Here is a 14,618-nt window from a genome sequence, read left to right on the forward strand (position 1 = left end):
GCATTCATCCACACCCTTCATAGAAACATGGTCATAACTGTTGCACTTCTAAACCTGGTTCAGATGTCTACAGTATCTTTTTATGTCTCCAGAAATTACCTGTCCACCACCTCCTATTATCCACAATGGGACACATACAGGGAGTTCCTCAGAAGATGTCCCATATGGAACTGTGGTCACCTACACGTGTTATCCCGGGCCAGAGGAAGGAGTGCAATTCAACCTCATTGGGGAACGCACCATCCACTGTACAAGTGGAAGCAGAGGAAGAGGCTTCTGGAGTGGCCCTGCTCCTCTCTGTAAACTTTCCCTCCCTGTTGTTCAGTGCTCAGATGTCCATGTGGAAAATGGATATAAGCTGCCTGGCAAAGGAGCCCCATATTTCTACAATGATAGTGTGACGTTTAAGTGTAACAATGGATACATTTTGAATGGAAGTAGTCAGATTCGCTGTAAAGCCAATAATACCTGGGATCCTGAAAAACCACTTTGTGAAAAAGGTAAAAAGCCAAACCCAATGGGAATTTTAAATGGCATTATACTTATTTATATTTTTCTTTTCTGTTTTTTAATTTTTTTTCTCAAGACAGAGTTTCTCTGTGTAACAGCCCTAGCTGTCCTGGAACTCACTTTATAGACCAGGCTGGCCTCGAAGTCACAGAGATCCATGAGCCTCTGCCTCCTGAGTGCTGAGATTAAAGGCATATGCCACCACCACAGCCAGCTTCTTTTTTTTTTAATTGAAGAACTGGAGATCAAATGTAGGGCCTTACACAAACTAGGCAAGTATAAACTACATCTCCAGCCACTGTCGTTTTATTTATTATTTCCTACTCAAAACAAGAATCTTTTTTTTAAAAAAAGCAAAAGGGATATAAATTTTCTTCATATTTCCTCCATTACATAGAAAGCTAAACATGTGTTGTATTGTGGTCTTTGCATGAGGGTACCCTTGGATTTGGAACATGTTCAGGGTATATAATGAGAAGAACTTTTAAGGAAGCCTTTTACCAAAAAAAGACAACCAAGTAACTAATGGAACATTCACATCATAGTTAGGACTTCCCAGTCCTAAAGACAGACAGTAGACAGCTTTGTTTCCTACAGCATGAATCCAGGATCACTAGTACAGCCACAGAACAGAAAACATTCTATGACGGATGAGCACTTACTGAATCATGCCTTCAAAGTTTCAGATTGGCACCAGCTGTTGTGTTCTTACAGTTGGAATAGAGTGCTGTTGTTGGTGTTTATATGGCAAATTCTCTCTCCAGGCCACCACACTCTTGGGCACCACCATTGTTGATATGCATGTAGAAATATGTTCCTCTGTATCTGGAATTATATGAACAATACACTTGTGACTCTTACCACAAGTTATGGGAAACAAACCCACCCGCTGCCTTCAGGACAATAGAGTCTTGCCCAATAAGGTGAAGGCTATTTTGATTCCTGAGTCATTTTTCTTTATGCTATGAGGAACCAAAAAGCAATCTCAACTTTGTCTCTTCAGAAGGATGTGAGCCTGTGCGAGAACTTCATGAGCTTCCAGATGATTCACACATAAAACTAGTGAATAGAGCCTGTCAACATGGGTGAGTATGAAGTTGTCTAGTCTAAGAAAGAATTGTCTCTTGGTAAAACCCTGTGGGGATTCCTCATGCTTCAACCCACAATGGTCCAACTAGCAATAGGTCCTGCCTGCTTCTCTGACATGGAGAGATCTTTGCTAAGAGTTTCTTATATGGAAATAGTTTTCTCTTTTGGAGGACCAAGAGTTTAAGTTTCTTTGTGCTAAGGCTGACATTTAGAAGTACCTCTGTAGTTGTACAGTCTCTGTTGCAGAGGTAAAATGTTGAAAATAAATGTGGTATAACAACTTTTTCTAGGTACCAGTTGACTGGACATACTTATGAAAAGTGTCAAAATGCTGAGAATGGGACTTGGTTCCAAAAGATTGCAGTTTGTAAAGGTAAATTATGGACATTGGGAAAGCCAACTATAGATTAGGGAGTTAGAAAGGGATAATCAATTAGTGAAGAGGAAGTTTACAACTTTTTAATAGTTTATACTTCTCTTTTCTATGTATAAGATATGGAAAAATCTTTTAGTCTTGATCAATGCTGGCATTAAGAAGCAATTTGCCAAGTTGGCGTGAGTATTTACCATATGTGTATGAATGTGAATATGTGTGTGTATTCTAATTTTACTAAATAGAAAAATATGTGGGATATTTCTAGAATATAGGAACACAGCTATATTTCTTCCTTTATACTTCATTTTATTTTCTGAAATTTTTGGGATCAATTTGCACATAAATTTCATGTTCTAATTTCCAAAATTTAAATAATTTTCTATTCATATAAATTATAGGGCACTTGTGTAGTGTTTATATTACAATGAAGACTCAAATCCTCCAAATCTCTTCTGCAGTTATTCTCTGTCAACCTCCACCAGAAATTGCAAATGGAAAGCATACGGGAATGATGATAGAGCGCTTCCTATATGGAAATGAAGTCTTTTATGAATGTGATCAGGGGTTTGATCTTCAGGGAGAGAAAAGCTTACAATGCAGAAATGATCCTAAAGGACATGGATCTTGGAGTGGACCTCCACCAAAATGCCTAAAATCTTCTCCTCCAACTCATTGTCCTGATCCAGAAGTCAAACATGGATACAAACTCAATAAAACTCATTCTCCATATTCCCATAATGACATACTACATGTTGCCTGCAATCATGGCTTTATCATGAATGGCAGTCACTTGATAAAGTGTCATACCAATAACACATGGATACCAGGTATACCAACTTGTATCAGAAAAGGTAAGCCATTTTTATTGGTTAAAAGTGAAATCTTTTACAAAATAAAAAAGGCTTTTGAGTATGCATTCTACCTAAAGCATCTAAAAGCTATAGCAGTTAGTGTTTTATGAGATGATTTGCTGTTTCCTATCTCTTCACTTGATTCCTTTTTCTCTTTCCTTTGTACAGAGCAAGAGTGCCTGAAATTATAATGATTAATTTATATATTGATCAATCTCTAATTTATTCATTCTTATGAATTTAGTTGGAAAAGTGTGCACAACTTTTGGCAAATACTTGACAAAATATTTTGAAATTTTGATATTTAAGGCTATTGTGCCACCCAGAAAGAGGATGTTAGAAGTTCTGAAGAATGAACCTGACCTTCAAACCCACTATATGGTCTCATAATTTTAGCTGTTATTTGACAACTTGTTCCTGCTAGTGCCTGTCCTCATTAGAGATTGTCAGGTGCAGCCTCATTAAATTAAGCTCCACAGAAGTGTGGTGTAATGCACACTCTGCTTTTCGTGCTATGTGCTACAGTACATTTCGCAAACCGGGCAAGGGGCTAGAGATTGAAACACACACACACACACACACACACACACACACACACACACACACACACACACACAGAGAGAGAGGGAGAGAGAGAGAGAGAGAGAGAGAGAGAGAGGCGGGGAGGGAAGGAGGGAGAGAGGGAGGAAAAGAAGGAGGGATGGAGGAAGGGAGGGAGACAGAGACATGGGTCATCCTTGAATTCCCCAAAAATGCCAACTTTATTGTGTTCCAGGGCAGTTTATATAGTGCCTTCCCTGACCAATGGCCATGTCCTAGCTCTCAGAATTTTGTGCTGCAAAGTCACCAGAAACCACTCCCCTGTCTTATGCTCAGTGCAGCTGCAAGCAAAAGGAAAACAAGTTGTTTGTTCAGAGCAGCTACAAGCATAGGAGAAACAAGGTGTTTACAGGAAATTCAGGGGCTGGGGGTCTACAGCCCCCAACAGTATGATTTCACCATTCCTGGGCATCTGTTTGTTGATATTGGGATGTTTGGTGCTTAGATAATAGCCTGATTATAACATAGAGGGAAAATAATAGATCAATTAGCTGTAAAAACCATTACTCTTGCTCAATTGAGGGAATATAATAGAATAGCATAAAGTAGTAAATTATATTTGTAGACCACAGTTAAAGATATAGCACCATAGCATCATGTGTTCTACTCTTTTCTCCTAATCATATATGATATAGAGAGGAAAAGCACACATTCGTCTAAACTTGAGAATTAATTTGCAGGTTTCACATTGCTTTTCTGTGTTGCTATTACTCAGGGATTGTGTTGTTTAAGTGTTATTCTTTGCCCTATTAAGTCTTTCCTTGTTGATCTCCAAGCTTTCTTAGGTTGTCCTTCTCCATCCACAATTGCCAATGGAAATCATACTGGTGAGAATATAGCTCGTTTTTCTCCTGGAATGCCAGTCATGTACAGCTGTCACCATGGTTACCTTCTGGCTGGAGAGGCATTGCTTGTCTGTACTCATGAGGGTACCTGGAGCCAACCTGCCCCTTATTGCAAAGGTATTTTGTCTGCTTTGTTGTTGTTTCTAGGAAAGTAATTTGTCCCAAACATATATGTTCAGTTAAGTATTTTATCTTAAAATTGTTAGAGATTAATTCTATGATTTAATTGAGTGCATTTAATAAATTAATATATTAATCTCAGATCGTAAAATGAAAATGGCATAACTATATGAAAAATTATTTAGTTAATAAAAATTAATTAATATTTAGAAAAATAATAATTATTTATACATGGAAAGTTGAAGTGATTTTTATAATTTAACTAACTAAGCAAAGATTATAATCAAATTATTGTTAAAGTTTTTGTAAGAAGGCATTTGACATAAAATCAATATAAATCACAATTTCCTTTTGATTATGTTTCCCTATTTTATAGTGAGATTATGGGCAAATTTTTCTATTGATTATTTGGGAATCTCACATCATTCACCCCGATTGCATTCACCTCCCAATCTCCTTATGTCTGCACCCCTCCACTGTGACCACTCCCTTCACAAAGAAAAGAAAAATACAAGTCAGTTTTGTGCTGTTTATATACTCACCGAGTATGGCCAAATTCCTAGTGACCAGCCCCCCAAGTGAGGGTAACTCTTTCTCCACCTACATCTGCACCAGAAGCCATCAACTGAGGAGAGCAGTGTGTTGTCCAGAGAAGGGAGGGGCCAGTTTTCCAATGCGCACTCTACAGCCTAAGGTGCTGGGGCAGCTCTCCTGTACCTGCCACCATTGCACTGGCAGATGAGGGGTGGGACTAGCTCTCCCACAATACAGACAATTCTTTAAACAATTTTACATATAATAATTATTATCAGCAATGTGTATTAAATAGGAATAATAAGTCAATATATAATATTGCTGAGGATTATACTTTATGACAGATGCTGTGCATTGCTTCCATTATTATCTCATTTAATGTTCATGAAACCCATAAGAGTGGTACCATTGTTATTCCTGCTTTCCAGATAAGGTTTCAATGTCTCAGAGAGATCTGTGACTTACAAAAAGTCATACAACTAGCAGTGAGGATTCAAGTCAAATGTTTCTAATTTTCATACTGTAAAATGATGTAATCATATACAGAATTCATGTTCAAGAACCATGCGATTGGGGGAAAAGATATCTCAGTGGTTAAGAGTCAAGCTGTTCTTCCACAGGACCCAAGTTCTGTACCTACCACTTACATAGGGTGACTCACAGCCACCTATAACTCCAGATCCAGAGAATCCAATGCAGAAAAAGAGGATTTTCTGGTCTCTAAAGCACCTGCACACACATGCTGTTCTTACACACACATGCACTCACCTACACACAAAGACAAACACACACACAAAGAAATCTTTAAAAATAAGTTATAAAAATTGTCACAAAAATTATAATATTTTAAATATGTGTAAGATTTTGTGTTAGGTCACATTCACAGTTATTCAGCTAAATGTGGCCACCTGCGATTGCAAGTTGAACACTATTGATAGCTCATGTGCTCAAAATATCAAAGAAATGAGAATGTGCATGGATGTATGAAGAATTAGACTAGAAACCAAGAAGGAACAGTGATTTGGAACAATTAATATTCACCCCTTAGTATTTTTAAAGAAGGCGTTAGAATTATTTAAACACTGTTAACATAGACACACAAACAAAAACCAATGCAGCTTAAGTTGCTAAGTAACTTAAGTTGTTGAAAAATGCTTAAGGATAGCCACACCAGCTTGCTTCTTAGGTCAGCATAATTGAAAAATCTTTTCCAACCCTTTACTCTGAGGTAATGTTTGTCTTTGAAGTTGAGGTATGTTTCTTGTATGCAGCAGAAAGATGTTTTTATATCCATTCTGTTAGCTTGTGTGTTTATATTGGCAAGTTGAGTTCATTAATATTAATTGTAGGAAGAGGCTGCTTATTCGTTCCTAGATGCCCAGGCACAAAAAATAATCACACAGAAAATATATTAATTACAATGCTGCTTGGCCTATTAGCTTAGGCTTTTCATTAATTAACTTTTACATCTCAAATTAACCTATTTCTATTATTTTGTGTTTTACCATGAGGCTCGTGGCCTACTGGCAAGGTTTTGGCTGGCGTCTTACATCTTTCTCCTTCAGCAGCTACATGACATCTCTCTGACTCTGCCTTTTTTCTCCCAGTATTCAGTTTAGTTTTCCTGCCTAGCTCTATTTTGCCCATCATAGGCACAAGCAGTTTCTTTATTCATTAACCAATAAAAGCAACACATATACAGAAGGACTTCCCACATCAATTAATGACTAGTGTTTGCTAATTCCTGTTATTTGATGGTGGTGGTGGTGGTGTTTTTCCCTTCTTTGGGTTTTGTTGATGTGGAATTATCTATTGCCTGTGTATTTGTGGGTGTAGCTAACTTCTTTGGGTTGGACTTTTCCTTCTAGTACTTCTGTAGTGCTGGATTTGTGGATAGATATTGATTAAATTTAACTTTTGTAATGAAATATCTTGTTTTCTCCATGGATGGTTTCGAAAGTTTTGCTGGGTTTAGTAGTCTGGGCTGGAATCCATGGTCTCTTAAAGTTTATAGGAACTCTATCCATGTTCTGGCTTTTAGAGTCCCATTGAGAAGTCAGGCATAATTCTGACAGGTTTGCTTGTATATGTTACTTGACCCTTTTCCTTTACAACTTTTAATATTCTTTCTTTATTCTGTATGTTTAGTGTTTTGATTATTATATTGTGAAGGAATGTTTTGTTTGGTCCAGTCTATTTGGTGTTATGTAAATTTTTTGTACCTCTATAGGTATATCCTTCTTTAGGTTGGGAGATTTTTCTTCTATAATTTTGTTGAATATATTTTCTGGGCCTTTGAGCAGAAATTCTTCTCCTTCTTCCATCCCTATTATTCTTAGGTTTTGTCTTTTCATAGTATCCCAGATTTCCTAGAAATTTTGTGTTAGGAATTTTTTAGATTTAACATTTCCTTTGACTAATGAATCTATCTCCTCAATCAGATTTTCAATGCCTGAGATTTTCTCTTCCATCTCTTGTATTTTCTTGGTGATGCTTACTTATATCACTTACTCTTTTCCAGCATTCCCTCAGTTTGTATTTTCTCTATTGCTTCTATTTCCATTTTAAGGTCTTTAACAGTTATATTTGTTTCCATCAACTGTTTGGTTTTTCTTTTTGGTTTTCCTGACATTCTTTTTTTCAATTTTATTTATTTTTCCATTCAAAAATTTCCACTTCCTCTCCTCCTCCTATTCCCCTCCTACTCTCCCACTAACCCTCCTCTCTCCCCCTCCAGTCTTAAGAGAGGGCAGGGTACCCTGCCCTGTGGGAAGTCCAAGGCCCTCCCCCCTCCATCCAGGCCTAGGAAGGTGTGCATCCAAATAGACTAGGGTCCCAAAAGGCCAGAACATGCAGTAGAAACAAGTCCCAGTACCATTATCAATGGCTTCTCAGTCAGCCACAATCAGAGCATCCAGTTTGATCACATGCTCATTCGGTCCCAGTCCAGCTGGATTTGGTGAGCTCCCATTAGATCAGGCACACTGTCTCAGTGGGTGGACCAACCCCTCATGGTCCTGACTTCCTTGCTCATCTTCTCCCTCCTTCTGCTCTTCAACTGGACCTTGGGAGCTCAGTCCATTGCTCTGATGTGTGTCTCTGTCTCTATCTCCATCCATTGCTGGATGAAGGTTCTATGGTGATATTCAAGATATTCATCAGTGTGACGATAGGACAAGGCCAGTTCAGGCACCCTCTCATCTGCTGCCCAAGGACCTAGCTAGGGACATCCCCATCCGTGGACACCTGGGATCCCCTCTAGAGCCAAGTCTCTTGCCACCCCTGAAATGGCTCCCTTAATGTAGATATCTTCTTCCCTGCTCATATATCCGCCCTTCCTCCATCTCCTCCCTCCCACTCCCCCAAGCTCTCCCCAATCCTTCCCTTCTTCCTTCTCTTTCCCCCTCTCCCCTATCCCCCACTTCACCTCTACTCCTATGCTCCCAACTTTTCCCCAGCAATCTTGTCTGCTTCCAATTTCCAGGAGGATCTATATATGTTTTTCTTTGGGTTCACCTTATTATTTGGCTTCTCTAGGCTTGTGAACTATAGGCTCAATGTCCTTTGTTTATGGCTAGAGTCCACTAATGAGTGAGTACATACCATATTATTCTTTTTGGGTCTGGGTTATCTCATTCAGGATAGTGTTTTTGATTTCCATCCATTTGCATGCAAAATTCAAGATGTCATTGTTTTTTACCGCTGAGTAGTACTCTAATGTGTCTATGTTCCACACTTTCTTTATCCATTCTTCCATTGAGGGGCATCTAGGTTGTTTCCAGGTTCTGGCTATTACAAATAATGCTGCTATGAACATAGTTGAACAAATGCTTTTGTAGTATGATTGGGCATTTCTTGGGTGTATTCCCAAGAGTGGCATTGCTAGATCTTGAGGTAGGTTGATTCCAGTTTCCTGAGAAACTGCCACACTGATTTCCTGACATTCTTTAAAAGATGTATTAGTTTCCTCCAAATTTTTGGTTGTCTTTTCCTCTAATTCTTTAAGAGACCCTCAGTATTTATTTAAGAAAGCATTAGAATTATTTAAACACTGTTAACCTAGACAGACAAACAAAAAACAGCACAGCTTAAATTGCTCGGTAGCTGTTGAAAAATGCTTAGCAATAACTGCCCAGAGTATTGGCTTATGCTATCCACTGAAACTTTGCTTACTGATAATGAAGTAAGTTGATTTCATAACCTTTCTAGTAAGGACAGTTTCTACTTTCTTGGTAAAGGACAAATCATGGCTATGTATTAGTAAGATTTTTTTTTTAATTGCAGAGGTAAACTGTAGCTTTCCTGAGGGTACAAATGGAATCCAGAAGGGACTCCAACTTGGGAAAATGTACCGGTATGGAGCTACTGTGACTTTGGAATGTGAAGATGGGTATACCTTGGAGGGAAGTCCTCAGAGCCAGTGCCAAGATGACCACCAGTGGAATCCTCCCCTGGCTATCTGCAAATACCGTAAGTGCAAGTGTCACACCACTATTTATACGGCCTGTGAAGGAGGGGAGTGGAGTATCTATCAGTGTAGGAAACTCACAGGGCTTTGACATAATGAACAGTGATGTGAACAGATTGTCTGAAAGGCAATAGTCAATATAAATAAAAGTGTAGATGAGGATAGGACATATCACATCAATACTCTAAAAGGAGCAAACATGTCAAACTCCTAGCCTTCTATTTGAAAGAAACTTCTGTGATACTTCTCTCTTTGCTGATTTTTAAGTACTTACCAACTTGAGAAGACTTCCAAAAAGTCAAGACTTCCAAAATGTCAGCTAGTCTGTTATAACAGTTTGTATTTTCATTTGATCTCAAAAATCACTGACTATAAAGCTGAGTGTACTGATAAACTCCCACAACTTAACTGATTAAAGTGGACGATATCCATTTAATTTTAACATACTAGAAGAGTAATAATAACTTGTGGAACCAATATCTATATCCTAAGTAGACAAAATGGGATCTGAGTATCGGCTTCTGGGACATTGCCAGATGTAATGGTCCCTAGATGACATTGACTTGTACTGCTAGCTGATGTTTCATTTTTTTATTTCTCTTTAGGGTCATCAACTATGCCTCTTATTTGTGGTGAGTTCTCTTAAATATTTGGAGAAGAGTTTTTATAATTTCTTATATATATATATAATTAGATGTTCTACATTCTACACATTAATATGTTTAATTTTAATTCACTGGGTCTAATGTTCTTTCATGTTTTAAAGGTATTTTAATATTCTTGGTACATTATAAAATGTCCACTTAAGTTAGAGTTGAAAGTGTTTTCAAGATTTTTAAATTGAAAGTCTCTTTTCTTTTGCTCTTGATATTTGGTACAATTGAAATAAGTAATTTTATTCTGCTACATCAAAGTATACTTCACAATGAAGGGTCAAATGTTGCTATGCAAAATCATGGGACTCTGGTATCCTATCCTTTGTTCCTAATTACACTCTAAGGACAAGATTGTTTACCTATGAAACTGAAAAAGAATAGAGAAAACATGATGGAAAGTTGACTGGAGTCCTGTGGTCCATGTGCTGCAGACAAACATCAACTAGATACAACTAGAAAAACTTAAAGCTCAATCATGATTATTCAGTAATTTAGAGTTTATGGTTAAGAAAAATGTACTAAAAAATCACATTAACAACTTCTGTACCACTAGAAGTAAGCCCTACAAACAGCTCTAGCAATGTAAGTCATTTTTTTTCTGGCATTAAATGTTTATTTTTTCCCTTCAGGTGTTTCTGCAGGTTCAGTAGTTATTATTTTGGTTGGTGTCATCTTCTGTATGATGTTAAAACATAAAGAACGGTAAGTCCAAATGAATGTTTGACCAATAAGTACTACAGCTTTTGGATTTTTGTCTCCAATTTTAAAAACACAGCTTATATGAACTGGTGTCTGTGTGTGTCTCTGTGTGTGTGTGTGTGTGTGTGTGTGTGTGTGTGTGTGTTATAATGTTTGGGCTAGCATGACTTAAGCTTCCCCAGCTCTAAGTTACCTGATACTTGGTAAATTTTTCTCTGAGTATCTTTCCTGATAACTAGCATGCACAAAAATTACATACACAAAACATACTCAGTTACCTGATGTACATGCTTTATGAAAGATATCCTTTACATATACCAATTTTCTGTAGTTTCCACAAGATTCAAGGGTCAGAGGGCTTTTATGTCATGTCTGTATCTAAACCTATGCCATCTTTACTGTCACATACATTATTTCTAGTCATACCCAATTATATGGATGTTCTCAAAGTCCACAGTGGAAAGCCAAGGCTCTTGTCCATTATCAAACACTTCATTCTACCTAGAACATATTCCTCTCTTTGTTTTTACCTTTGGGTTTTTTAACTATTCAAATAAAACTATTAGACATTAATCATTGCTTTGTGTCCTCACCAAATATAATTAACTATGGTAACATCATGGTACTTCTTGAGTTGCAAGTTTGTCCTCTTTTACCAGACAATGACCTTAACGTCAAAGTCTATGTCCTGGTAGTAGCATGGTGCTAATATAAGGAGGCAATCAATAGTTACTATACTACAAATGAACAGACATGATCATTATCTCTTCATATGCCTCCTATTTCTCTAGTCTATGTCCTGGTAGTAGCATGGTGCTAATATAAGGAGGCAATCAATAGTTACTATACTACAAATGAACAGACATGATCATTATCTCTTCATATGCCTCCTATTTCTCTAGTCTATGTCCTGGTAGTAGCATGGTGCTAATATAAGGAGGCAATCAATAGTTACTGTACTACAAGTGAACAGACATGATCATTATCTCTTCATATGCCTCCTATTTCTCTAGCATCACTTTCAAACTTTTTACAAAATCATGTGTATGAATGCTAGACACAGCAACACTTGATATATTCTCAGAAAATCACTGGCATTCTTTAACATTTGGGCTTTAAAGACATCAATGGTAGTATAAAAGAATAAATACTGTATTTCCTACATAAATCATTTAATTTTAGAACCAATATACTTACTTTTATATTTTAGAAATACAATAATTATTAAAAAGCTTTATATAAACTAAAGGAAGTTAGACAAAAGGTTATATGAAAGTTTACAAAATAAAGAAAAGAATACAAGAAAACCATTAAACAGATAATTTCAAAATATCTTCAAGTGTTATCACTGGATGTTTGTTTATTTGACTTTTATGTGTTATTTTATAAATTTAATTTGATTTTTACAAATTAAGATGTGTATTGTGTATCTTTTAAGTTCCTGTGGAGAAGTCTACCCTCTATACCACAAAGCATTTAACTCTAGTGATAACATTATAGATTCTAACTTGAATAATTACCAAACTAGTAAATTATTTTTATGTGCCCTTAAAATGGGAGCCTATGGTTTTTGATATCTAAGAAAATGAGATGAAATCACACATGAAAATACAATTTTCTGGGATGATAGAAAGCAGACAGCTAATGAATTCTTACCATAATCACAGTTAATTAATAAAGATTTGACAGCTTTTTCTTATGTTTCTCTTTTAGCAATTATTCTACAAAGACAAGGCCTAAAGAAGAAACTTTCCATTTAGAAACACGAGAAGTATATTCTGTTGATCCATACAACCCAGCAAGCTGATAAAATGACAAGTTGGTATATAATGAAACTGAAATACATTACATATATATATATATATATATATATATATATATATATATCAAGATTTGCTATACTATTTTCTCAAGTCTTTCCTAAACATGGTCTTAAGTAAATATTGTTTGTATCAGTCTTTAATATTCATGTACAATATTATTTACTTACCTACTTCATATTGCTAACTGAGGTCTTAGTTTAAAAACTGTCTATTAAGTAAATATGTAACAAATGTGATTAATAAAATTATTAAGAATAATTTAAAATGCTTAAGAATGAAATAAAGTCAGATATGGTAGTGCATGCTTATGATTCTAGAACTTGGGAAATAGAAGAAAGATCGGGAATTTAATCCTGGTCTCAACCACATTGTGAATTTGAGGGTAGGGTTGGCTGGATGAGGCCCTGTCTCAAAAGGGGGGATAAGAATAAAGTAAGTATCATTAAAGAGAATTAAACAGGGAAAGAAGACAGATAAATGAAAGTGATTACATAGAAAGTATTCACTAAGAAAATGGCATTTGTTCAAAGACTGAAGAAAGTAGTGAGTCAGCCAAGTAAGTACATAGAAGAAGAGGATGCAAAGAATCCTCTTTGTAAAGAGCAAGTTCAAAGACTAAGAGGACTTGCTGTGTTGGCATAACAAGGTGGTTTGTGTGGCCTAAAGTGAATTGATCAAATAGGAAATACATACTCAGAGAGGTACTGTTGAAGGAGCTGGATGATTAGATAGGGTGGGCTAGGTCATTGTAGTAAGTTTTTATTTTGAGATGGGAAGCACACCTGAGTTTTAAGCAGAATAATTACATAATCACCTTAATTACTGGATTAAGAAGACGCTATATAAAGTTAAGGGTAGAAGAAGGGAATCAACAAAAAGGTTGATACAACAATCCAGGCAAGGAACAACAATCTGGCAAGAAGAGGCCATATACTGCATGCATTTTTAAGATAATAGGAAGGGAGCTTAAACAATGTTTTGTGTCTGGATTTAAAGGATGAAGAAAGGTATTGATCATGATGCCAGGAATTTGGGGCCTAAGCCACTGGAGTGATAAAGTTGCTATTAAGTTGATTCAGAATGTGATGAGCAGACTGAGGAGAAAACAGCTCTGCTTTGGGGGCGTTAAATGTGAGATATCTCATAAATAATCAAATAAAAGTATCAAGAAGGCCGTTGAAAAATTCACATCTCAAGCATCACAGATAATACTGAACATTCAAATGCATACATAAATAAAGAGACTGAGACAGATCATCATGAAGTTCAAAGAGACCACAGAAGAGAAAAATTCCAAGAACCGAACTTTATGGCTTAAAATAAGGAAAAGAGGCTGCAAAAGAGAGAGCCACCCTCAAGTGTGCTGTGCAGAGGTACAGAGAGCTTAGGGAAGAGGGAAGTTGCTATTGACAGCTTAAAAATGACAATCAATGAAAATTTACCAGTGGATTTAACAGCACAAAATTTGTTGGTGAACCTGCTAAAAATAGTTTTAGTAGAAATAAAGGAGAAAGAAGTTGGGTTAATCTTAAGAGAAAATGAAAGAACAGAAATTGAAGAACAAACTATAGGTAGATGTGCTATATCTAGGAGTGCTTCTGTAATGGATCAGATAATCATAGAAAAATAGCTATATGAGAAAGACTTTTAAATAATTAATATATATATCTATCCCACAGTTCCTATAAGATGATCAAGAAAACCTAATAGAAAAATAAATGAAAGCAAGGCAGAAAAAAAGGGTTTCTGAGCCAGAATTTTAGTGGAGGAGTTTCTCAGAAATAAAGACTTACTAATAAAATAAAATGGAAGCTATAACAACAGAAACAAAGAAGATGCTCCCATACAATATAATGGCAAATGCACATGCACTCTCCTTTAATGTGATAGTTTGCAGTGACTAGGAAGTGAACTGGTTGGATGAAAATAAGACTGAAGGAGATGTTAGATATTAAGAGAAAGGATAAAATATTGAAGTGACCTGGAAGTAGAAAACTGAATGATGAAAATTTCAGAAAGGTGAACAAGCACTATTTATAATCTACCA

The 14,618-nt window shown here is 36.4% G+C and overlaps 1 protein-coding gene across 1 annotated transcript in view; it reads left to right on the forward strand.

Moving 5' to 3' along the window:
- Cr2 (complement C3d receptor 2) overlaps positions 1–12,555 on the forward strand; it is a 30,809-nt gene extending 18,254 nt beyond the window's left edge. The window contains exons 17-25 of the mRNA XM_038348624.1: positions 93–500; positions 1,514–1,595; positions 1,890–1,972; positions 2,434–2,826; positions 4,203–4,388; positions 9,210–9,395; positions 9,999–10,025; positions 10,679–10,751; positions 12,462–12,555. Of these exons, the coding sequence (XP_038204552.1) occupies positions 93–500; positions 1,514–1,595; positions 1,890–1,972; positions 2,434–2,826; positions 4,203–4,388; positions 9,210–9,395; positions 9,999–10,025; positions 10,679–10,751; positions 12,462–12,555 (1,532 nt within the window). The remainder of the gene's footprint in view (positions 1–92; positions 501–1,513; positions 1,596–1,889; positions 1,973–2,433; positions 2,827–4,202; positions 4,389–9,209; positions 9,396–9,998; positions 10,026–10,678; positions 10,752–12,461) is intronic.
- The last annotated feature ends 2,063 nt before the right edge of the window (positions 12,556–14,618 follow it).

The sequence above is a fragment of the Arvicola amphibius genome, chromosome 12 (genome assembly GCF_903992535.2).
Source record: "Arvicola amphibius chromosome 12, mArvAmp1.2, whole genome shotgun sequence".
In the NCBI taxonomy this organism is placed as follows: Eukaryota; Metazoa; Chordata; class Mammalia; order Rodentia; family Cricetidae; genus Arvicola; species Arvicola amphibius.